Source organism: Hylaeus volcanicus, chromosome 6, assembly GCF_026283585.1.
Source record: "Hylaeus volcanicus isolate JK05 chromosome 6, UHH_iyHylVolc1.0_haploid, whole genome shotgun sequence".
NCBI classification, from domain to species: domain Eukaryota; kingdom Metazoa; phylum Arthropoda; class Insecta; order Hymenoptera; family Colletidae; genus Hylaeus; species Hylaeus volcanicus.
This window is the reverse complement of record NC_071981.1, coordinates 9,050,405-9,077,131: the sequence shown is the minus strand read 5'-3', so window position 1 is coordinate 9,077,131 and position 26,727 is coordinate 9,050,405. Positions and strand designations below refer to the sequence as shown.

The 26,727-nt window shown below is 42.1% G+C and overlaps 1 protein-coding gene across 1 annotated transcript in view; it reads right to left on the bottom strand.

Moving 5' to 3' along the window:
• Window positions 1-26,727, bottom strand: part of LOC128878855 (probable chitinase 10) — a 71,910-nt gene that overhangs the window by 21,409 nt on the left and 23,774 nt on the right. Inside the window, exons 11-20 of the mRNA XM_054127434.1 lie at window positions 24,530-24,771; window positions 21,459-21,829; window positions 15,992-16,321; window positions 15,678-15,846; window positions 11,605-11,816; window positions 7,204-7,540; window positions 4,621-5,025; window positions 3,100-3,399; window positions 2,270-2,481; window positions 1,549-1,827 (exon numbers count right to left, since the gene is read on the bottom strand). Coding sequence (XP_053983409.1) covers window positions 1,549-1,827; window positions 2,270-2,481; window positions 3,100-3,399; window positions 4,621-5,025; window positions 7,204-7,540; window positions 11,605-11,816; window positions 15,678-15,846; window positions 15,992-16,321; window positions 21,459-21,829; window positions 24,530-24,771 — 2,857 coding nt within the window. The remainder of the gene's footprint in view (window positions 1-1,548; window positions 1,828-2,269; window positions 2,482-3,099; window positions 3,400-4,620; window positions 5,026-7,203; window positions 7,541-11,604; window positions 11,817-15,677; window positions 15,847-15,991; window positions 16,322-21,458; window positions 21,830-24,529; window positions 24,772-26,727) is intronic.

Sequence of the window (26,727 nt, the reverse complement as noted above, 5' to 3'; positions counted from 1 at the left end):
TAATCCACCCAACGAAACAACGTTCCAACCCTTACACTTGGGGGTGGACCACCCCTACCTCTGCCCACCTCCCTTCAGCTCCGGGAGCAGTTTTCGAAACGGGACCTTTACGGTATTCATCCTCAACGTATCAAAAACTAACATGGTGAATTTCATCGCCCTCCGATGTGTGGAAGTGCTCCCTTACGAAGGGGGTTGAAAATTTGCCAGCTGTTCCACGCCCCCAAAGGGTGCCCGGGGTGCACCGTATGGTTGATGGCATTTTCTAGATCAGGGGAGTCCAGAGAATGCATTGAGTCCAAAATCGAGACCGTCGTCAAAAAATTGTGGATTTTAGAGGGGGTGGAAGGTTGTGGGGGGGGGTTTGGTTTGTCCGAGAGGGATTTCAAGGGGTGCATTTTGTAGAGGGCATCAAGCAGAGTCGCCTCAAAGGTTTTTTTGAATTTTTCAACCCCTTTCGTCATCCCTGGCCTCTTTCAAAGAGGCGTTTTTTTACACCCTCCCCTTTAGGGGGTGAATTAACCCCTTCGCGTCAACCCTCGCCAATGCAACTTTACACACGCCTAGTGGACACTTCAAAAGTACTCCTAACCCAGTTTCATTTCAATCGGTTGAAAATTCCCATAGTTACGACGGTTTAAAAAAGTGTCCCGCTAATTGTTTGTAGTAGTGTATATATATATCGTAGTCTGTGCGCACTAGCGCCGCGAGTGGACGAAATATTCATAACTTAAAGCTCGGGATTTTGCTAACAGTTTTCGAGTAACTTTCGTATGGAGTTGGATCTCCTTATACATCTTCATGGGTACAAGTATCTAGTCCCATCTCCTTAGCTTGTTTGTTTTGCGCCATCTGTCCCTCTATCTCCGGAAACATTTGGTTGGGTAAGGAGACATAATGTGCCCTCTTTAATTTTTCCTTTATTTCTTTGTTATTTTTCAACGGTCGTTTAGTCGTTAGCTGGTCGCCATACGAACCAAATGCACCAAATATTAAGATACCTACGCGTCTTTATGAATGAATGAACTATTATACTATGTGATCGTATGAAACGAAAATTTAAATTGCATTTTATTCAAATAGAAACTAAAAAATTGACAATTTACTTCAATAATTATGGTCCCATATTTCTTTCGTTGCTAAATCATATAAATTTCTCAATATAATTAATCGTTTTTTTAAATGTTTACGCAGTTCGGATAACAGAACATCCGGATAGTAAAACGTTCGGATATTAAGGTATTCGTATAATGTGAGCTCGGATACAAGGGGTTCTACTGTGTCAAAAATGTTAATACTTTACCGACCGGTAGTCGATTAATCGACTTTTTGTCCCCAACGCTCACCGACCGGTAACTGCTATGGTAATTAGCAAGTATTTGTTACTTTGAATTGAGATACAAGTTGCTTTGCTCTGTAAGCTTTCGTATTTTTATACAATTCCCGGTGCTAGAGAAGATCTGCTGCCGAGTGGGCGGTGAGAAGGCCATAGGATGTCAAACCGCTACCGGTCGGTAAAGTGTTAATTACGACTTTCGAAATACGTACGGCGTTAAAGGTCGGCTCCCAGTCGCCGGGTAAATGGTATAGAGGCGCTACGTGACCGGTTTTCTTATCCCACTGACCATGGTAATCGTAGGTCATGACGGCTATCCAATCCAGATACCTTGCCAAGGTGGGTACATCGTAACCTTCGTCGATAACTCGTTTACTCGGCGAAACCGCCGCGGACAACAACAATCCTTTCGGTTGGAACGCTTCGCTTAGTTCCTTCACCAAACTGGCAAAGCCCTCTTTGTCCGATGATGGTCCTTTTTTACAATCAACCTGAAATTCGATTATTACGAAATGCAAGTTCAAACTACCCAAATATCACCGGACGTCCCATGGATGTCCATTTCGTGTTCAGTTTACGTCCGAGCGTCCAACGTCCTTTGTCGGACGTCCTTAGGACGTCCATGGGACGTCAATTTTGTAAGTCCAGGAACGTTCGCCCACTTTGTTTTCAAGGAACGTCGAGCGTTATTTACAAAGTTCGAAAATCAACAAACATGCGTTGTCATATTGGCTTCCCTAGCGACGCTAGAGTGTTTATTTTGACTCTTAAAGATACAAATGACTACATCTAATGTTATTTCAGAAAATTCTACTGATATAAATCCCTAATTCATCATTCAGTATTATTTCACAGCAGCTCGAAAATTATGGGATGCGTAGGACCAATTTGTCCGTAAAGGGTTGATATTATGTTTATTAAATTTTTCTTTACCTGCCAGCACACTGGATACTCCCAATCCAAGTCTAAACCCTCAAACTCGTATTTCTCGATGAACTGTATAACGTTTTCGATGAATCTTCGTCTTGCGGACGGCGAATTCACTAGACGGCTGTATTTATCACCAGCGGAATCGTTCCAACCCCCTATGGCCATCAATACCTTAATGCCTTTCGACTTCAACGCTGCTATTCTCTCATAGAATTCTAAAAACAACCATTTTTGGAAACTAGTGATCAAAAGAATTATCATCATCGAAAATTGTTTTCTATTTTACGAATGATCATGTACAGGGTGTCCGAAAAATGTTGTAACACCTTGAAAGGAGTGGTTCAGGGGGTGATTTGAAACAACTTTTTTCTTAGCGAAAACGTTGTGTGAGGCTTCGTTCAAGAGATATTAACAGAAAACCCCGACCAATCAGTGCGCGCGTATATCGGTGCACCTAATTTTAGTAATTTCCATACAAATCTAATAACTTTTTGGCATACAAGTCGGCCATATTGCATCCGCCATTTTGATTTTTAACATTTTGAAAACCGCGACAAAATATAAGGAATGTTCTGATTTGTATGAAACTTCATATACCGGGGGGTTTCGGCCCGCTAATTGCGAATCTGTAATCAGAATTTAAGAAATCGAAATGGCGGATCCAATATGGCCGACTTGTATGCCCAAAAGTTATTAGATTCGTGTGAAAATTACTAAAAAATGAAAGAACTTTAGGTATAGAGGTCTTCTTGTATGATTTTAAATTAATTATTTCATTTATCTCTTGTCCAAAGCGGTAAAATTTAATCAGATAAATTGATTCGTCTATTTACTATTGTCAATGTCGGCCCATGGATCATGGGATTTGATCGTCAACTGCGATCCGTCGAGCACAGCGAAACCATAAAGTACGTGGGTGCACAGGTCGGTGTCAATATCCTCCGGCAAGAATTTTCCTCCTTCTTGACGATACCAGGCCCAATTTGTGAAGTAACAAATCACTTTAAATTCATCGTTATTCGACACTTGATCTTGCGAAGTTGATGTCGGCACAGGTGGCGTGGTAACAGTGGTTTGCGCCACAGTCACCGAATTTTCCTCCAAATCTTCCAGGTTTATCGGTGGATTCACAGCTGCGAATAATGAATTGGAAATACTTTTTAAAAACATTCCTGGGCTGCTCTTTACTTTGGGACACCAAAAATTATGAACTTTCTTTTGCACCATTTAGTAGTTGTTGATGCCTAGACTACAAAAATGTAAGTTAAAATGTTAGGAATCCAACAGTTAAAAAGATACGCATGTATAAAGTTGAGCATTTTTTACGCATTTAGCTGGTTAATCCGACGCCATATTGGCTTTGACCGTGGGTTTGGTGCGTAATTAGGTCGGTAATGCCATTCTGTTGTAAACAGACCATCATAGATGGCGCGAATGTTTGTTACGTATAGCACTTGAGACAATAATAAATTTATGTTCAGAATATAAGTGATTTTATTTTCGAGTTTTAATGATCACACGTTTGAACAACCAGAAAACAATTTATTAATTAACAAAATCAAACAGCAATTCAAAAAGATAAACGAAACAAAAGACAGTAAAATAAATCCTCTTCTGAATCGATAAAGAAATTTCCGTCAAAGTTCAGGTGATAATCCACTGCGTAGTCGATAAGGAAGTTACCGTTAACCAGGTATCGGACACAGTACTCCCCCTAGGTCTTTTCAAGTGGTAGATTGAAAGGGATTTGCTTCTTTTGGTATGTTCTTAACGGAACGTTTGCTGTTGAACTCCATTTATGTTCAGGAACACGATCTGACTGTGTAGGTTCCAAGGTAAAGTCTAGGTCTGTCTTAGTAATGTAGGCAGGTTTAAGTCTGTCAATATTAACATTCTTCAAAATGCCATCAACGTCTAATTCAAACAGTACGTCTGAAAGATAAACGAAACAAAAAACGGTAAAATAAATCCTCTTCTGAATCGATAAAGAAGTTTCCGCCAAAGTTCAGGTGATAATCCACTGCGTAGTCGATAAGGAAGTTACCATTAACCAGGTATCGGCCACATATGAACGCTTGCAACGGATGCGGCGACAATATTGAAACCTACTGACCTAATTATCCACCCAACCCACGGTCGAAGCCAATATGGCGTCGGATTAACCACCTAAATACGTCAAAAATGCTCAACTTTACACACGCGTATCTTTTTAACTGTTGGATTCCTAACATTTAAACTTACATTTTCGTAATCTGGCATGAACAACTACTAAATGGTGCAACAAAAAGTTCATAATTTTTGGTGCCCCAAAGTAAAGTTTAACCCATCCCGATAGATAATTTTGTAGAGATTACCTTCGTTCTCCGAGTCAGGACCGTTCGCCAGTATTTTCTGCAGAGTGTGCATCAGAGGGTGGTGGCCTTGTCCACACCGTCCACGGAAGTCGTCGAGGTCTAAGGCCCAAACCATCCCCCCTCCTAGACCCATATCTCTGACGAACTGAGCTTTTCGTTGTATCGTCGCCATATCGTCGAAGCTGACCCATTGGTTGCCCTTGTAAGCATATGGGCCCATTCTATTCTCCGGATCTTGAACGACGTTCCATCCACGTTTTCGTATCCTGTCGCAAATCTCGTAATATGATAGAAATCCAGCCGCTTTAGTGAATTCTCCAGCTTGTCCAGCGCTAGCTGGAGCGTTCAAGCCAGTTCCTGCACTTGGGTCGTTTATTGAAAACGACTGTCCGTACAGCGGCATTCCTGTTTTCGAAACAAAGAATTAAGTTGGCTACAGTGGTTTCGATGGAGAATTTTATAGCGATGAGCGCCCTTTCTAGGGAATTTGGTTGAGTTTAACCCCAGAGTGCGCATCAATGCACATATGGGCTGCACTTTACTTTGGCGGACCTAAAATATTCAAGTTTCTTTTACATAATCCTGTAGATTTTGTCGAGAAAACTCCGAAAATACTAGTGTTAAGGTAAGAAATCCACTAGTTCAGAAGGTATGAGCAGTTAAATGTGGCATTTTACCGTATTTGACTTTCGACGCCATATTGTCTTGTAGCCACACCCTGTCGGTAAAACAGATTCTTGGTGATGGCGGACTACATTATGTACTACTTTTATATTGTTATGCCTATTTTTGAAAACTGCCATATTTCGAATTAACAGAGTTGGTTTGTACTTATTTTCTCGGGGAGGGGGTCCAGAGGGATGGGCGAAGCCTCCTCCGCCCTAGAGTACGAATTCAACTTTTGAATTGCCTGACAAATACGGTAAAAAGGTTCACCTTTAACTGTTCATAACTTCTGAACCAGTGGATTTCTCGCCTGAAAGCTAGCATTTCTGGATTCCACTCACTGAAATCTCCAGCCTCTTGTAAAAAAAAACTTTAAAATTTTAGGTCCGCCAAAGTAAAGTTTAACCCATATATGCATCAACCGCATTTTTTTGATATTTTATTACTGTGCGTTCACAACAATTTGGCGAGACAAACTCGTTCTCTTTCTCACTCTTTCCCTCTTTCCTGCTACCATGCGCTACGTCGTTATTGGCTACGGCCAATAACAAAGGACGACAGCGAACATATCGAGACCACAGTGTAAGTACAACCAGTAGTGTCAGTTGGCAAAAGTAGCGTCCGCAAATGTGTATATCAAGAACATGGCGACGACGCTGTTTCCTATATTGTACACTAGATGGTCCTAATAGTAACCGACATGTGGCAAATCAGAGTCTTACCTTACCGACAAAGCCCTCTGTCTTCCATCGGAGGAAATAAAAATAGTTAATAATTCCACCACGCGTAGAAGAAACGCTTTTGTACTTTCAAAGAATAAATTGTTTGTTCTGTTAACCTTTTTGAGTGAGTTAATTAATTATTGGCGAAACCGAGTAGCCATACGACACCACGCGCAGCGTCACACGTCGATTCACTTAATTGCGCAGCGTCACAGTAACATCACTTAGACTTTGGACAAATATCATTCTATACCTTTTTCTGTCACACAGACTTTGGACACTTTCGGTGCTGGCAATCCTCCTCCATGTCTATATACTCAAAGCATATACTTTATTTCCTCCGATGAGAGACAGAGGGTTTCGGTAAGGTAGGACTCTGATACGCCACATGTCGGTTACTATTAGTACCATCTAGTGTACAATATAGGAAACAGCGTCGTCGCCATGTTTTTGGTATGCACATTTGTGGATGCTACTTTTGCCAAGTGACACTATTGGTTGTACTTATACTGTGGTAGAGTAGTGCGTAGCGTAGCCGACTACCACGCTGAGAGGCTGGGTTCGAATCCTGGGCGGTCCGCCCCGGTTTTTCATAATTGGGTTAGGTCTGGCTAAAATATAAAGTATGGAAAAAGCCTACGGGTGAAAAATAAGGAATAAGATAGTGCAATAGCAAATAAGCGGAGCGAATAGTCAGTAGCTCCTCAGCTAGTACTATAAACTCAACAAAGAAACAAACAGGATCTGGCCACGGAGTGGGGAAGGTGACATACCCTCTGATAAGTGGACCATGATGAACTCCATGGCACTTATCCCAGAACCTTTAGAGCAGAGGTCGGAATTTTGTCCACGTGGCGGTAGATTTTCGGGGGCTACGCCTACCAGCTTCCCCTTATCGCGCGGAGGGCCTACAAGCTGACCGAGGCACAGGACCGTCACATGTTCCGAATAGTGCGGCGGGCCCGCTCCTTTATCACTTCCCATCTAGTAAATGGGCCCGCTGCACTATTCGGAACATGTGACGGTCCTGTGCCTCGGTCAGCTTGTAGGCCCTCCGCGCGATAAGGGGAAGCTGGTAGGCGTAGCTCTCGAAAAACGGCTGCCGAGTGGAAAAAATTCCGATATCTGCTTTAGAGGATACGGATCACGGAAATTAAAAAAAGATGTAACATATACTGTTTAAAGAAATGAATACCCATAACGATGTTACGGCGAGGAGCTCCCTTTGCGATCCAGTAGTTGATGGAATAATTTGCGTTGAAGTAAGAATAGTCATCATCCGGATGGTAATACAGGGGCGCCACGTGACCAGTTTTCTTGTCCCACTGGCCGTGGAAATCGTAAGTCATCACCGCGATCCAGTCCAAGTACTTGGTCAGGGCTGGGACGTCGTAACCCTTGTCGATCACCTTCTTGCTCGGTGAAACAGCAGCGCTGAGCAACAATCCCTTCGGCCTCAGTTCGTTGCTCAGCTCTCTGAGTAAATCTGCGAAACCCTCTTTGTCCGAGGCTGGCCCTTTCTTGCAGTCAACCTATAGCAATAATAAATACTCGTTCTTACACTCTCCGTACTACAGTTTTCGTATCGGTGTAGCACGCTACGACCGTAGCGTTTCAACATCCTATGCAACTGGAGCAACTTTGTATCTCAATTCAAAGTAACAAATACTTGCTAGTTACCGTAGCAGTTACCGGTCGGTAAGCGTTGGGGACAAAAAGTCGATTAATCGACTACCGGTCGGTGAAATGTTAAGTGTGCCTCGAATATTCGTAATTGACGGTTCTGAATTTAGAATATTAGCGGAAGTCGTCCAAAACGCGTTCGAGATTGTACGCAGTCACGAGAATGGCACCAAATGAAACAGCAAGAAGTGCGGAAAGTGTTGTTAGATGACTTTGGGTCTTGGCCCACGTGCGTTCGTGCGAATTGTTTAATTAAACAACCTACTTTTGCGCAACTCAAAACTTTTCTAGTTATGTCAAATTTAATTTCCTTCTTTAATCGTGGAGTAAAGTAAACTGCTCCTATCTCACGTCAAAGTAAAAACGGGCTACCTTAGGTGGTTTAAAAACACTGTCTACATTGGAGTATGAGGTTAAACTTTACTTTGGGGCATCAAAAGTAATGAACTTTTTTTTGTACCATTTAGTAGTTTTTGATGCCTAAATTATGAAAATGAAGGTTAAAATGTTAGAAATCCAACAGTTAAAAAAATACGCGTGTATAAAATCGAGCATTTTTAACGTATTTAGGTGGTGAGTCCGACGCCATATTGCCTTTGACCGTGGGTTCGGTGGGTAATTAGGTCGGTAATGTCATTCTGTTGTAAACAGACGATCATAGATGGCGCGAATGGGGCGCTAATGTGGCGATATGATGTCGACAGTGCTGCCATGCGTTTTAGTTATAACTAGATTAGTTAGTTTTAAGTTTTAGGTTAAATAGTTGGCATGAAGACTGTATAAGGAGTTCCAACTATGTAGTGTAGAAGTGTTATCAAAATCCCGAGCTTTAAGTTATGAATATTTCGTCCACTCGTGGCGCTAGTGCGGACAGACTACGATATATATATGTCATATGTGTATGTATTATCAAAGGAGAAATCCTTCAACCCTTGTCCCACTACCATACCGACTACGGCTACTCTGTTCCGCCACACGACTACACCCCGAGACCTCTGGCGGAGCAGAACGGTAAAAGATAGCTAGAGCGAAACGTGGGAAAAGGAACATCGCTTTCGATTCCTCTTTATAGGTTAGGAGATATTACTTTGTGTTATTTTGTTCTGTTTGTCATTTTGTTTAATTATTTGTTCATTTTGTTAAATAAAACTAACCTCTTTATAGGGCATCAACGGCTTTCCTTTAATCCCTACCTTCAGAAAGAATTACATTCTTACATATATATGATAACAGTTTTCTAGTAATTTTCGTATGGAGTTGGATCTCCTTATACAGTCTTCATGGTAGTTGGTAAGCCTAGCTCCATGAGACGCGTACCCGAAGGGAAAAAAAATCTGAATTCAGATTGCGAACAGGACTCGTGCAATAGAGACGCGATCGTCGGAATAAAGATTTAGGTCCTGTTAAATTTGTGTACGCAGTTCAACGCGGTTGATGCATATGTGCATCAATGGGCAATCTGGGGTTAAACTCAACCAAATTCCCTAGAACGGGCGTTCATCGCTGTAAAATCCTCCAACCAAACCACTGTGACCAACTTAATTCTTGTTTCGAAAACAGGAATGCAGCTGTACGGACAGTTGTTTTCTATAAACGACCAAAGTGCAGGAACTAGCTTGAACGCTCCAGCTAGCGCTGGATAAGTTGGAGAATTCACTAAAGCGCCTGGATTTCTATCATATTACGAGATTTGCGACAGGATACGAAAACGTGACTGGATCGTCGTTCAAGATCCGAAGAATAGAATGAGCCCGTATGCTTACAAGGACAATCAATGGGTCAGCTTCGACGATACGGTGACGATACAACGAAAAGCTCAGTTCGTTAGAGATATGGGCCTAGGGGGGTGGGGACGGTTTGGGCCTTAGACCTCGACGACTTCCGTGGATGGTGTGGACAAGGCCACCACCCTCTGATGCACACTCTGCAGAAAATACTAGCGAACGGTCCTGACTCGGAGAACGAAGGTAATCTCTACTAAATTATCTATCGGGATGGGTTAAACTTTACTTTGGGGCACCAAAAATTATGAACTTTCTTTTGTACCATTTAGTAGTTTTTGGTGTCTAAATTACGAAAATGTAAGTTTAAATGTTAGGAATCCAACGGTTAAAGAAATACGCGTGTGTAACGTTGATCATTTTTGACGTATTCAGGTGGTTAATCCGACGCCATATTGGTTTTGACTATGGGTTTGGTGGGTAATTAGGTCGGTAATGCCATTCTGTTGTAAACAGACGATCATAGATGGCACGAATGGGACGTTAATGTGGCGGAAAGTTTCCTAGATTGGACTGCAGCACTATATGTTAGTTAGCTAGTAAGTTTTTGTTACTTGGTTGGTAAGTTTAGTTTTAAGTGGCGTCCCCTCTCCTTTTTATAACGGACAAGAAGAGATCGTTTCTCCTGCATTCAAAGGAACGCGTCTGAACGTATCGCATAGAGAATAAAGTGTAATCCTCCAAAATCGAAACTCGTGGCTCTCTATTTCTTGCGGTAGACACCTAAGCTCTCCTCACACTAACGTGGCGACATGATGTCGACAGTGCTGCCATGCGTTTTAGTTACGAGGGTCGATCTAATATAAACGAGACTTGTTTCGGATCGCGTAAACTTAAAGGGAGCGGGTGACCGCTTCTACAGTGTATTGTTTAGGATGGCAGGAGTGGGGAGAGCATTGCATTATTGAGTTCAGACAAGTTTGACAGTAACATTCACAATGTCAGAGCAACAAGTGCACGTCTCAGTTGTACAACGCATAATTATTAAATTTCTTACCCATGAAGGCATCAAACCAGTCGAAATTTTGTGAAGATTGATGGTACAGTTTGGGTATCAAACACTATCAAGGGCTCGCGTATTTGCCTGGCATAAGAAATTCAAGGAAGGACGTAAACAAGTTGACAATGTGAAACATGATCGCCGTCCTCGAAGCAGCATTACAGAGGAGAACATTCGCACGATTCGAATCCTTCTTGAAAGCGATCGACGTCTGACGTCTTTTTGAAATTACAGCGCAGGTTGGAATAAGTTATGCGAGCTGTGAGCTTTTAAGGGAGGTAAAGGTTGCTTATCGTTCCAAAAGACGTGACCAACCGATTCGAGACGTCATTCTCCTCCACGACAACACCGGCCCCATACTGCAGCTCTAACTTGCAAAACATTAGAGGAAATGAGATGGACTCCACTTAACCATCCTCCCTACAACCTTGACCTATCGCCCTGGGATTTCCATTTCTTTGGACGACTTAAAGAAGCACTAGGAGGACAACGGTTCCTAGACGATTCGGCGGTGGAGGCCTTTGTGCGCAATTGACTCCTAACGCAGCACTCTTCGTTTTACGATACTGGGATTAAAAACCTTCCAATCCGCTGGGAAAAATGTATTTCCAAAGCAGGAGATTATGTTGAAAAGTGATACGTGCTTGGATATTTTATTACACTGAATAAAAGTATTTTAAAAATAAAGTCTCGTTTATATTTGATCCGCCCTCGTATAACTAGGTTAGTTAGTTTTAAGTTTTAGGTTAAGTAGTTGGTAAGCCTAACTCCATAAGACGCGTTACCCGAAGGGAAAAAAATCTGAATTCAGATTGCGAACAGGACTCGTGCAATAGAGACACGATCGTCGAAATAAAGATTTACGTCTTGCTAAATTTCTGTGCGCAGTTCTTTTTTTAACCTTTTCCACACGTTGGACAAAATGTCCACACTAATCGGGACCTGTGATTGGTCGGTGTTTTTCGTTAATAATTCAAAAATGAAGCCCCAGCCGACATTTGTGCAAAGGAAATTGTTATTCAGAATCGTCTCAGCTATGCTTCCTTTCCGGCTTTTACGAAAGTTTTGGGACACCCTGTATATTTTATGAGATTGCTATGCTTATTCTGATGAATTACAGGAATCTACTCACTTGCCAGCAGACAGGATACTCCCAGTCAAGATCCAAACCATCGAAATTATACTTTTCCAAGAATTGAACAGCGTGACTGATGAACTTTGTCCTGGCTGATGGACTGTTCACGAGACGACTGTACTTGTCTCCGGCGGAATCATTCCATCCACCCAGAGCGAGCAACACCTTCAGACCTCGTTTCTTGTAAGCTACAACTCGTTCGTAGAAACCTGCCCAAAATAAATCTCATTTATTATACTGTATATATTAATTTTCGGGATCATTTGCGAGACCCCGGTCAAACCTCATTTCAGATTAAATTTAACATGTATATTGATTCTGTAGCAAAGGTTACAGGGTTACGTAACAAGTACGACGTTTACTTTTAGATACGTTTAATGTATAAGGAGATCCAACTTCCTAAGAAAGTTACTAGAAAACTTTTAGCAAAATCCCGAATTTGGAGTTATGAATATTTCGTCCACTCGAGGCGCAAGTGCGCACAGACTACGATATATATGTCATATGTGTATCCAGATAACACAGGGACGTCTTATGTACGTCCATGGGACGTCCAGTGCTATCTGAGATAATAATATTAATTAATTAATATTAATTTACAATTGTAAATAGTGTATTTTATATTCGGAAAAAAATATTCTGTTCTACATATTGAATAAATATTATATTATAAATAATATATAATATATATAATATTAATAAATAATATTTATTTTGTTTAAAAAAGGTATTTTTCCCTAAATCTAGAAAGTTCAGAGCGGACTTCCCTGGGACGTACACAATTTAGGTTCCATGGACGTTCGTAGGACATTCCGGGCGGACGTTTGGACGTAAACTGGACATAAAATGGACGTCCGTGGGACGTCCGGTGCTATCTGGGTATACAGGGTGTCCCAAAAGTCGGTGAGGAGCCGGAAATGGGGGGTAGCTGAGACGATTCTGAACAACAATTTCCTTTGCAAAAATGTCGGATGAGGCTTCGTTAAGGAGATATTAAGCGAAAACCCTGACCAATCAGAGCGCGCGTAGACCGTTGGAGCGGCGGCGGTAGCGAAGGCTACGCGCTAGGTCGATGCTTCGATGCACGTCGAGTCACTTGTTCGCGTGCAAGCGCGGCCACTAGCGCGTAGCCTACGCTACCGCGGCCGCTCCAACGGTCTACGCGCGCTCTGATTGGTCGGGGTTTTCGCTTAATATCTCCTTAACGAAGCCCCATCCGACATTTTTGCAAAGGAAATTGTTGTTCAGAATCGTCTCAGCTACCCCCCATTTCCGGCTCCTCCCCGAGTTTTGGGACACCTTGTATATTATTATATACATATGACATATATATATATATATATATATATATATATTGTAGTCTGTGCTCACTTGCGCCGCGAGTGGTAGAAATATTCATAACTTCAAGCTCGGGATTTTGATAACACTTCTACACTACACAGTTAGGACTCCTTATACAGTCTTCATGGTTTAATGATGTACGAGATATTGAAAGCATGTTACATAGAAGAGAGACTACTGGTATATTCCCTAGATGGCGCACACAAGCTGTCAATGTGGGGTTCGTGCTCTGTAATGAAACTTTCCCACAAGAATGTAATCATGCCAATCTAAATACCCGTGACAACTCTTTTATTTAGGATACTATTTGGAAGGGTGCGATACACAATAATATTCCTCAACTTCTTTTTGCGATACCTTTTCTCTTTATTCTTTCTAGGTTATTAGTATATTCTTTTCCCGTGGCGTTTCGATCGCGTTCCTAACCGCCACACCAACAAGGAAACAGAAATGTTTCAGTATATATGTGCATGTTTGCCAACACGGAGATGAGAAACATATTCAACAGATTCTTGTTTTTAAGTGACAGTTTTGTATCTCGAATTAATGTAACGTAACCATCCTCCTACCATTTATGTTTATGTATAAGGACCGATCAAATATAAGCTGAGATTTTTTTCAATTTTTAACCGACTTCGAAAAAGGAGGAGGTTACTCAATTCGACATGTATATTTCACTTTTTTTATGTCTGTACACCGATTACGCCGAGATGGCTCCACTAATCGGGATGAAATATTTTCCAGTTGGTCTCGTTATCGAGATAATTTGCGATTTGTTATTTTTCATCCATTTTTTGAGTGTGCAAAAATCCGAAAAATTTTGTACTGCATCTTACTCCCAGATGGATAGACCAATCGAATTGAAACTTCTTGCATAGTGGTAGAGCATAGCTGCCACTTGGTCCCATACAAAAATATTTGATCTTGTTTTATTTTTGATCACTTTATATTACTTTTTATCGCAAAAAGAGTACTATTTCACGTATGTTCGTCCTAAAATCAACAAAATCGATGATACCCCTTACATTTTTTTGCAGGGCGGATTTTCACGTTGATCACGTTTGCAAAAACATTCAAATTGCATTAAAAAGTTTGAAATAATTTCTACATAGTTAGTTTATATGAACTAATCATATCAACTCGGAGTTTTACTCGGAAATTTAGTACAATTCTACGTGTTCAGTACGTTATCAAACGTTTTCTAAATGTTTCAGGTCGATAGAATACCGTTGGCGTCGGTTTTATATAAACGCGAATAATGAGAGTTCCAGCCTATGGAATCGATTGAAACTGTGTTAAACAATGAAATTTAGTGCAATTCTACGTGTTCAGTACGTTATCAAACGTTTTCCAAAGGTTTCAGGTCGCTCGAATACTGTTGGCGTCGGTTTCATATAAACGCGAATATCGAGAGTACCAGCCTATGGAATTGATTGAAACTGTGTTAAACAATAAAATTTTGTGCAATTCTACGTGTTTAGTACGTTATCAAACGTTTTCTCGTTTACTCGGTCAGAACAGAACTCCGAATTGACTTCAGCGACAGTCGCAGAAAAAGTAGGAAGCGCCGGGACAAGGATAGATAGATCCTTGTCTCTCCAATGATGCTGTGACAGAGAGGGCGATACAACAATTGCAGGAGAGACGAGGACAGGGCGATTAGGACGGAAGTTTACCGCCGTGGCCCGGGCCATGGGGTAAGAAACACCCGCTCCCGGGGCATAGTTCCCCCCCCCCCCCCTCTTGCTAATAAGGGGGATGAGGACTCCTGCTGATCACTAGGCGGGGCCCCCCTCCCGGTTGATGTGTCCGGGAGGTATCGAACACGCGAGGGTGATAGGCCGCCAATGATGGCCCAATAGAGTACCCCCCTCTGGGCCCGAGCCCATTGGGGGAAGTCGGTGGCTGGCCTCCCTCCCCGTCGGCATAGGATTGTTACAAACCCAACGCCGGGAAGAAAGCCTGCAGTTTTAGGTAGGCCCCTCCTCCCCCTTGTGGACAGGACAGGGGGGGTGGTCCATCGTGGGAGTAGAACCCCATGGGGGCCTTGTGGAAGGCGGCCGCCTTGAGACTGAAGTAGTCCGAGGCGGTCCCCTCGGGGCGAAGTATTACCTCCGGTAGAGTCTCGCTCCGGGGGCCGTGGTGTAGGGGTTTTAGTGGGTAGAAATCCCACACTACCCCCCAACATCTGGGGGGTGTCTTTTCGAAGATTTCCCCTTCACCACGGTAACAAAAAAAAGGGCGATTAGACTAGCATGATTTTTTTCAATGATATTGCAACAAAGAAGCAATATTTTTTAATAATTCTGGTTTTAATGTATTTGTTAATCTTTGGCGGATGCGACTTCAAGGCCTGATTTTGCAATTCCGGCCTTCAAACTTTATAAACAATAAAATGAAGATAACAAACATACTTTTATTGCTTATAAAGTTTTAAGGCCGAAATTGCAAAATCAAGCCTTGGAGTCGCCTCCGCCAAAGTGTAACGAATATATTAAAACCAGAATTATTAGAAAATATTGTTTCTTTACTTCAATATCCTGGAAAAAAAATCATGCTAGCCTAACCGCCTTGTCCTCGTCTCTCCTGCAATTGTTGTATCGTCCTCTCTGTCCTTGTCCCGGAACTTCCTACTTTTTCCGCAACTGTCGCTGAAGTCAACTCGGCGTTTTGCTCATTCTCCTGCACACCCTTAAGCTGCGATATCTTTCTAACAAGAAATTACTCACGGTTATCGTAATCAGCCCACGAATCATGAGCCTTGATGGTCAGCTCTGAGTAATCCAGGACAGCGAATCCATAGATGATATGAGTACACAAAGTGTGATCGATATTTTCTGGAAGATACCGTCCGACACCTCTTCGGTACCATGCCCAATTTGTGAAGTAACATACGATCTATTGAAATAAGAAAATGAAGAAATAGAGAAACGTAGAGGAAAGGGATACGAGAGACGAAGAGATAAGCGATGGAAAATGAAGGATTATTGGAATGAATTAGCGAAGGAATGAACAATTTAACAATTTAGCAATTTAACGTTACTTTGTAATATCCAGACAGAGGGGACACTTCATCAGGATCAATTTCTACTGACGGTGAGGTGGTCGTGGCTTGAGTGGTACTCGGCTCCCAAGGTTTCTGGTTTGTCGAGGAAATCGGTTCGTCGATTGGTTGGTTCGGCGGCGAATTCGCATCCTCGGTCGAGTCCAGGTCGTCTTTGCAATTAGCGCGAGCCGGCCAATCGCATATACGACTCTGTTTGTTGAAGTGTAACCCTGGAGCGCATTGGAATATCTCGTGACGACCCCAGAGACAGGCCTGGTAACTCTCGCAGTCCCCCGGGACGCTGGTATAACTGCCAGGAATGCACGACTGGAAAAGCAACGAACAATCGATCAACAATTGTTAATTAAAACTGCTGTTCTTAAGGGGGTAGATACGGCACGTGACCTCTCTGATTTGGCTGGTCGGTATTACAGCAGATTTTTCTGCGTAGAAATGACAATACCCATTGTGACGGGACAGAACTTTTCTGCCCGTCACGAAGGCACCCTGACCCCGGAGGGTCCTCGCTCTCTCCTCGCCGAACACGCCGCGAAGGTGGTCCGCGAGAGTAGTATGGAAGAATGCGTGTCGCGACCCCCCCTTTTTTTTTGTCAGCGCTCCCCTCGTGCTCGCAATCCACGCCGTGTCTTCGAGCCAGCGCGGAAGTCGCCGGTCGCGATGTCCTCCACCCAAGGACCCCGGTGTGGCCACCACCAAAGAGGACTTGCCACCCTCTGAAGATGATCCGTCCTACCATCGTCCCCGGAGCTGCAACCACGGGAGACAAGGCGCCGCTGGAGAATCATCGACGTTAAGCGTCGGCAGAACGTCAAGAATCATACGACGCAAGAGACGACGGATTTGAGCGAGCGAGCACCCTTTTCCGCCTTTAAAGCAGTAGTTTTCTTTCGGAGTGAGCCGTGTGTGGTGGAGCCGTACACCCCGTTTGGAGGGCTACACCGAGGACCATCGAGAAGGATTTTGAACCCCGCGGCCGCTAACTTACAGGTAGAGCCGGACCGAGTGTGCGTGTCCGTGAACGTGCTCCGGAGCACTTTTTTGTCCGCGACAGGACCACCACCGAAAGCGATAACCCTTGGAGTTCCCTCCGTTCGTTTCGCGTATCTCCCGCGTGGCCGCGCGCGGTTTGAGATCGCACGCGTTTCGAGGGAAATGGCCTCTTCTGGTTGTATTTTATTCTAGGACGGATTCTCTGTTCGTGAGGACCCCGTAGAATTAAGTCGCGCCGGTTCTAGAATTGTATTGGGAATTCCGCGTCGCGTTTCCTCTTCGGCGCGTAGTCGCCACACCTTCCTCCTTTGCGGTGTGTGTGTACCGCGAAATTCCCCCCTTTTTGGTTTTCGGCTAAATAAAGCCCAATTTCACTTTCGTGGATCAGAGTTTCCTTATTTCTCTTTGTCGTTTCCGACCTCCTCTGAGCCCGCTCTCTTCTTGAGCAGCCGGAAGGACGAAGATAACGGACGCGTGTTTTTGCACTGGCGCCCATATTCCTTTAGGAATAAATAAATTTCGTCCGTGGAAATTGCGCGACACCACCGGTTCCGTCACACCATAGAGACACGGCTGGCCGATGAAAACGAGGTGGCGCTTTCTGCTATTTCTGAACGAAGCGAGATACATAATTCGCTTTTAGTGAGCGAAAGTGAGATACATATAGTCTCTCCCATTCGTGGCGGTTCTTTGCTTTGAGTCTTTGGACCTCTCTCTCTCTCCTCTACTGTTTGTCCCTCTCTACGTTGGCGCTCGGCGTGTAAACGGAATCGACACCTCGGTTGGGTATACATTGGCACCTCAAAGAGTACTATCGAAAGTTCTTATGGTATGTAGCCGCCAATTCAACAACAAAAAAGTTGTGGCCACTTAAAGTTTCAGGTCGTGCAAAGTTAGCACCTCGTATTTTCAAAATGCTGTTTTTTGCGTATTTCGGCGGAACTATTTCTAAAACCTATCAGGAACTATTGTGGGTGCAAATAGAATTGATGCTGAAAATTTGTTTTTTTTTTTTTTAAATGAGGTGCTAACATCACAGTGGCCGTTACAGCTTCAAACTACATAAGGGAAGTAAGGTTATGTTTCAATCGGTGAACGCATCGGTCGAGTGGTCGATGTGTTCGACGTTTTTCGGGCGCCTTCGCGACGTATCGTGATTAGAGTCGGCGTTAGGGAGGGGGAGGGGGTGGCGGTCGAGCAAACGCCCGGGACGCCAGATTTTTGGGGCCGTCGGAGTCCGGTGTAGATTAGTAAAGCTGCTATACAGGGTGTCCCAAAACTCGCGTAGGAGCCGGAAATGGGGGGTAGCTGAGGCAATTCTGAACAACACTTTCCTTTGCAAAAATGTCGGTGTGGGATTTATTTTTGAATTATTAACAAAGAACACCGACCAATCACAGTGGCCGATTAGCATGCGCTCAGCTGGCTACGCAGCGACCTGGCGCAACCAGCCAGTCCTGGCTCGAGCTTATGCTCTCGCGGCTAATCGCGCGCTAATCGGGCCCTGTGATTGGTCGGTGTATTTCGTTAATAATTCAAAAATGAAGAACCCACCGACATTTTTGCAAAGGAAATTGTTGTTCAGAATCGTCCCAGCTACTCCCCATTTCCGGCTCCTACACGAGTTTTGGGACACCCTGTATATTGTAGTTTAACAATCTTTACAATCTAGCTACAGATTCATTGTTTGATATTATTACTTTGTCTTCTTTTCTTAAAAATTTTAAGCCTCTGAACGGGAGCCACAATAATCTTGCTCGGGGCGCCAATATTGCTAAAACCAGCCCTGATCGTGACCTTTGAGTATATAGAAATGGAGAAGGAATTGCTTTGTTCTGTATAGACCGAAAGTGTGTCCAAAGTCTGTGCGAGAGAGAAAGGTATAGAATGATATTCGTCCTCTCTGCGCATGCGTCAACATCGTACCTGCACTGACCTGCACTCTTTGTATACATATATCTATAGAAACCCTGCACTTCAGTTTTATGAATTGTTGTAATAGATCATTTTAATAGAAATGTATACTCAATATACGAAATATGCTTTATGTATATATGTAAGTTGGTTCTTCGTGTAGTAAAACTTCAAACCAATGTTTCCATGAAATTGATTTACATTAGGTTATGATACTAACATGAAATATTTAATGAAATGATATTACCTATGAAATTGGTTTTTGAAGTCATTAATTACGCCAGGAACAAACTAAATATAAAATTATCAATAAAAGAATTTAGGAAAATCAAAATTTACAAAATATACACAAGCCACTTTTATCCGCTGAATCTGCTCTCTTGCTTGCAACGTACCTTCCATGGCTACCAACCCTACGCCTCACACGGCCACCAATCACACGCCTCATACGGTTACCAACCATACGCTGCACACGGACCCTAACTGAACAGGAAACCAACTTCTCGTTTACATATATAAATATATTTATATTCTAATACATATAATGCAACTTATAATTCCTTGGCATCTGTTATTGATTTTAGCTGAGATAAACAGTAGTTGGATTCCGTAAAGATAATATGCGCATATTTTTCTACAATAAACGTTACATTTAGTGTGGATAATGAGTGCATATCTAGAGACGCGGTAGCGTCTCGACACCAAGTTCATGAAAAATTATACAGCCACCCTGTATAACGTGGTGCTACCGCTTATCTTTTACAGGAGAGATGGTCCATTCTAACCTAAATTGAAACTTCTTTCATTAATATCTTATCACGCCTGCAATATTTTCTAAATTTAAACGCATTTTTCTTATGTAAATCGCATATAAGCTTTCGAATAAAACCAAAATCAATAAAATCGGTCCGCGTACAACTGAGATATCGTAATACCATGTCACGATACATGCAAAAATATTACCGTCTTATACTTTTCCGGTCGATTTTTCGTCACACTTAGCCAATAGGAGCTAAGGCTGTTCGTCGATTCGTCGACTCTCGGAATCAGTCGGCAGGGCTCGTCGCCCGGAATTGTAATATGGCTGGTGCTCACGCCGCTCGTTCATTTCTAACCTGTACAACCTGTCAGTTTGTATTTCTGACAGTTGTCATTTCTAACGTGTATAACCTGTCAGTTTGTATTGGTGACATTTGGACGCCGCAAATTGAATAATTATTTTAAAGGCTACGTGTAGTGATATTGTATTGGGAAGTATATGGTTATAAGTGATAATATATCTACCTTGTCGTTGTGAAAAGATATATATAAAAATTTGGTGTTTGAGTGTGCAGTAAAATAAGAATAAGTCTTCTAATACAATAAATTGTGTGTTATAAATAGTGGATCACTTTTTTTATTTTCACTTCATGATAAACATTTAAATTGCTTGCAACAAGACTTTCTGTCACACGTTCAGTGTATGTATGAACTGTAAAAAGAAAGGGAGAGAGAACACATAGCAGGATGTCTCACTGCAAGAAATTTAAATGTTAAAGATGAAGCGAGAAATGAAAAAAAGAAATCAACTATTTGTAACGCACAATTTATTGTATTAGAATACAGTTCATACGTTTACAGAATGCATGACAGAAAGTCTTGTAACAAATTCAAATAATGAGAAAATGAGAAATGAAGAAAGAAATCCACTATTTGTAATACATAATTTATTGTATTACAATAATATAGAAAATGAGAGGTCAGACTTAGTCCTTTAAGTTCTCAAAAGTACGGATGACACATGGCAGAAAGTCATGTTGCATTTAAATGTAACTGATAAACTGATTACATTTTTTTTTTAATAAATTGCTTGCAATGAGACTTACTGGAATGCGTTCCGCGTACTTTTGAAACCTTAAAGGATTCAAACTGATCTCCCATTTTCTATATTATTGTAATCACTTTATCAGTATCATTTAAATTTCTTGCAACAAGACCTTCTGTCATGTGTCGTCCATACTTTTGAGAACTTAAAGGACTAAGTCTGACTTTTCTTTTTCTATATTATTGTGATACAATAAATTATCTATTACAAATAGTGGATCTCTGTTTATTTTCTCATTATTTAAATACTCTTTACGTGACACAGCCCACCAATGTAACCTATAAGCATGGCATTCATAATGTATTTGACGCATGCGCAGAGAGGACAAATATCATTCTATAGCTTTCTCTCTCACACAGACTTTGGACACACTTTCGGTGCTGGCAATCTTCCTCCATGTCTATACAGGGTGGTCCACGCAATTGTTTCAAGTCATAACTCCGTTATTATTGCATTTACGAAAAAATGCCAAAGGAGAAAGATAAATGGTTCGAAGAGCACTACATCTGTAGGACTTTAAATTTTTTTTAGATGCAGCAGTGCATATACAATTAACAATTGCATCATTTCATTGCTTTCATTCTATGTAAAAAATGGTTAGGGTACCATCGCAAAAAAATTATTAGTTCTCGAGATATTTTCAAAAAACTACTGCGTTGCTACGTTGCTACTCACGTTAGACTTAGCGTTCGAAACGACGAGGGAGGCACTCTTCATCGGTTTCTCGACGCAAGGGTTCTTGAAGGCCCAATCGCACATGCTTCTTTCATTGTTCCAGTTCAGCCCTGGCCCACACTGTTGCGAAACGAGATTTCCGTTGACGCAGACCCGGAAATTCGTGCAAGAGTTGGGGTACGGGTAATACTGGCCATGCTCGCAACTCTTTTCGGGTCTCCCGTTTGGTTTCTCCGTGGCAATTGGTCTTCTAGTGGTCGTGGTCGCTTGCGTACTGGACATCGTGGACGATGGAATCGGTTGCGACATAGTGGTCGTCACGGTAGTGCTTCTCACGGTACTGCTCCATGGTGGTCTTTGCGTCAGAGAATCTAGGCCAACGAAGGATCACATTTTGTACGGATTACACTATAAATTTATCATTATTAGATTGCGGATCTTTATGGAAAATAAAATCTTCACGAACGTGGCTACAAAAATTGAGCCTAAATAAAAATTTATTTTATTCTGCATATGTTATATAACATGAACGTTACTTTCAATCTTTTTTATATTCTTGCATATTGTTTGCATTTTGTAGGTTCTTGCACATTCAAATTTCCTATAAATGCATAAAGATCCGCAGTCTAATCATTATGCATACGACAGTCATCGAATTAAGGGAGCAGTCTGGTTTAGAACATTGAAAATCAGTCATTTTTTACGAATATTTAAAAAATAATGTATTAAGCGAATAGTTATGAAAGCCACGGAAAGCCACGTATATGGACATGGTGCAGCCTTTTATTTTTGCTTTAAACAACAAACCTAAACATTTTCTTCTTTATTAAATAATTATATTGTAGATACACCTAAAAATTCGATACAAAAAATTTATTTATACAAGTGATTGCAAAATTGCTTGCCAAAATCAATTTCTTTTTTCAACTCCAATCATTTTTTCAATTTTGTATTTTTTTCACGACTTATAGACGCAGCAACAATGTAATTGTATAATAAACAAGAAAATCTTTAGTTCTTTTGGTTAAAGCAAAAATTGAATGCTTTACAATCCCCGCAAAATTGTAACTATGGCAGCAAGGGATTTACAAACATGCTCATATACAGGATGTCCCCAAAATGTTGGAACACATTGAAAGAGGTGGTTTGGGAGGTGATTTGAAACAACTTTTTCCTTAGCGAAAATGTTGTCCGAGACTTCGTTGAGGAGATATTAACGGAAAACACTGATAAATCGGAGCGTGAGTATCCCGGTGCACCTAATTTTAGTAATTTTCATACAAATCTAATAACTTTTTGGCATACAAGTCGGCTATATTGGATCCGCCATTTTGATTTTTAAAATTTTGGAAACCCGGACAAAATATAACTAATGTTCTGATTTGTATGAAACTTCGTATACCGGGGTTTTTCGGCCCGCTAATTACGAATCTCTAATCACAATTTACAAAATCAAAATGACGGATCAAATATGGCCGACTTGTATGTCAAAAAGTTCTTAAATTTGAATGAAATTTGGTATATTAGGGTTTTTTAGTTCGCTAATTACGAATTTGTAATCAAAATTTAAAAAAATCGAAATGGCGGATGTAATTATGGCTGACTTGTATGCCAAAAAGTTATTAGATTTGTATGAAAATGACTAAAATTAGGTGCACCGGGGTACTCGCGCTCTGATTGGTCGGGTTTTCTGTCAATATATCCTTAACGAAGCCTCGTACATTTTCGCTAAGGAAAAAGTTGTTTCAAATCACCTCCCGAACCACCTCTTTCAAGGTGTTACAACATTTTTGGGACACCCTGTACATGGTTTTCCGCGTACAATTCTGTATTGAAAAAAATGATTTGTTATCACTAAATATCCAGTAAAAGACCCTGTAAGTTTCACAATGATTCACTTAATACATTATTTATTAAAAATTCGTAAAAAAATGACTCACTTTCAGTGTTCTGAACCAGGCTCCTTCCTTAAGAGAGTCATTCGAAGATAAATAAGACTCTTTATTTATGAATTTATTGAACGAGTATTTTAGCATACTAACAAAGAATTATTATATGTTTTTCATCTGTACAAGTCATGTACTTTTTGGTCTAAAATATCACAGACGTTCCATCTAGCAGTTTTAAGAAGTATCGAGGATAACTATGCTACACTTATCGATTAAATTTTCACAACACTAAACGATGATTCACTATACCAATACAACATAATCTTCGTGACACCCTCGGTTAAGAAATTCAAATTTACACCACATAAGTCGTTCTAATAAATTTGCTCAAAAAGATGTCTCACTTATACTTGCAACACCATCGTACTTATAGTATACTGCCGAGAGATTTTATACACTTGCGGCAGGGTGGAATCTATCGCGATCGAGAACGAGATCGTCCAAAGGATGCGGGAAGGTAGCATTCTTCGTCACGATGGACGCACGATGGATTAATGTGAAGTTGAACAACGTGGAATACTGATGACACCGACTCTCTCGTGAAATGTAAACGATTTACAGAGGGAAGATGTGACAATCTCTTGCCTGGAGGCGTCGGTTACAAAATCCGAAGTAAAAGTGCGCAGGAGTAAACATACTTGTCAAACAAGCATTGTGCAAACAGGTTTTCACTATTGCCAACGAATCAAATGAAACGTGTCAACGACAAGTGACAGAGAATATTATACGCGTCTGCAAATTACGTCATTTGTGTATACGCGTGTTAAGTCTTTAAAATACTCATCAATCTTTTTGGATGAAGTCAGTCAATAAATTAACCCTTTGCACTCGAGAGATGACTCTCAGTCACCATTAGATTTCACGCAGCAAATCTATAACACCTAATGTTTCTTCACCTTTAATTTCTTTGGAGTTCGAAGTGTCAATAAAATAAGGTGACCTTATTCTAAAATCTAGATAGCTTAGAATTCATGGCAATAGGATGCTAAGAAACATTTCGAGTTGCTGGTAGATACCAGAGAAAAAAGGCCTCGAGTGCAAAGGGTTAACAGTCCGATCGATGAAGACGTCATTTGCTCGGTTGAGATTGTGAACAATGTTGATAAGAACATGCAAATCTACCAGTTCCCATTTGACATTTCGCCGCTGCAGGCCAGTCACAGATTCCTCGTCTGGCGTCCCAGTGCAGTCCTGGTGCGCATTGTTCGCGTTTCAATTCGCCTAGGACGCATCTAAAATAGTTCCCGCAGTTGTCAGGGTCTGGTTGGTATATTCCGATCATACAAATCATCCCAGGCTTCGAAGATTCCGGTGGCTTTTCTGTGGCTTCTGTTGTTTCAACGGTTGGCTTCGTAATGGGCGCTCTGAAATTATTTGGTAGTCAATATATATCACATCTAGACATAAGTGTTATTAGAATTCGATTAACGTTTCAGAAATCCTTTTCCATTGTCGCGAAGGAGGGCGCCGGTTCAGCCGATCGCCGGGGTTCGAGAGGTAGGACCGGTTCCTAAACTCGCTAGCGGATCGGTTCGGAGTTTTGAAGTCGCGTGTACGGCCCGGATTTCGCGTCGCAACCTAAAGGTGAGGTCCCATGTATGTAAGTTCGGGCGGCGAGCACGAGGAACGTCCACTTGAAAGTGTCAACTCCTCGCGTAGGAAGGTCTGATGGACTCAGGCGAACTAGCACAACCAGCCGCGAACACCTAAACGAGCACGAAATCCCGAAAAAGGCCACGCACCATCATCGCAACGGGCGGTCGACAAGGGGATGTCATAAAGAATTGAAAATACCAATCTCGACAATTTTTATCGAAACTTTGCGGAAGTAACTTCAATCGATTCATGATACTTCTACGATCAAAATAATATCTCACATCGCGTAAATCGGACTATTTTTAACGAAATTATATGCAAAATCTGATTGCATAATTGAAAAGTTATTTGGTTAAAAATAGTTCGATTTACGCGATGTGAGATATCATTTTAATCGGGAGAACACCAAGAATCCAATGGCATCGCGTTCACGTTGATACGATGAAGAATAAAGAATTCGATTTTATCAAAAACTGATGAGTCGATCGCCCGTTTGGCCCCAGACCCTTGAGCGAACCCAGGTAGGCGCTTATGGTCTCGGTGAAAAGAAGTATTGTGGGTCTCGCTTCGAGCCACTCGAAAGGGTCGATTTTTTTGAGCGTTCGATCCAGGCTCGCGTAGAATAGTCCCCATGCTCGCGAGCACTAGACCATGGGCCGAGACCCAAACGCTCGTAAAAATCGACCCTTTCGAGTGGTTCCAACCGTTCGTCGTCGCATTTAGAGACCTTTTGTTCGCTAGTAGGAACGTGTTTTCGAACAAAATCCGGCGAGCACGGACAATTTATTGCTTGAGCACGAGCATCACATAGATGAGACCTCACCTTAAGGGTGAACAACCCTTTACAGAGGCTCGGCGGGTAGGGGGATAGCATGAGCCGGAGGTCGGTAGGAGGTGCCCCAGGAAGGTCGAAACAGCAGCGCGAGGACACCTTTTCTTCCCGGGCGAGTGGCCGTGGACCAATGATGGACATTCGTGGGATTTTTCCTTCGAGGAATTCCTTTCTGCGCATGCGTAAGCTGACGCACAGCTACATGTCGTCTGCTACCATACATGTATCCGAACCGCCAGAGGAGGTGCATTTAAGGGGCTTGTGCAATTTTCCCGCGTTTTTAACGGACAAATTAAGTACAAGAATGTTAATGTTCGTGAGTGTAATATTAGAGAACATTTAAAAAAAAAATGGATAATGAACTGCAGCCATCCACGTCAGGAATCATCGAGGAAAAAAAGAGGACATTATATTTTGTTTCTTACTGGGATCCAATGGTACCCTAAATTCTAAGTAAGTGTATACAGCAGTGAGGACTCCAACGTTGGCTCCAATGCGGATGATCAGGAAAAATCCCACGAATGTCCATCATTGCCGTGGACACCCGAAGACGGCTGTCGGCGAAGACACGTCTTCCGGCGACCGGGGATGTCCCACGATTCGAGGCCGGGGGTCTCGAAAGGGGGGCATGAGAGGTTAAACGGAGTTAATCATGTTCTTAGAGGGATCTCAGGGACGTTCTCCATGAACGGGCTCCGTAGGAGGATAGCAGTAGGCTTTATAACCAAAAGTTACGAGAGCGTTTGAACGGCTAGAATGTGGTTATATTTTGTACTCGAGTGTGTACACGTGATGCACGTTCAGGCGTTCTGCCCGTTGAGCGTCGCGTCAGTGGTACTTATGCGCAGCACTCCCCACTTTCGCTAGTGAGAGAGCGCCGCGCGATAGCGTC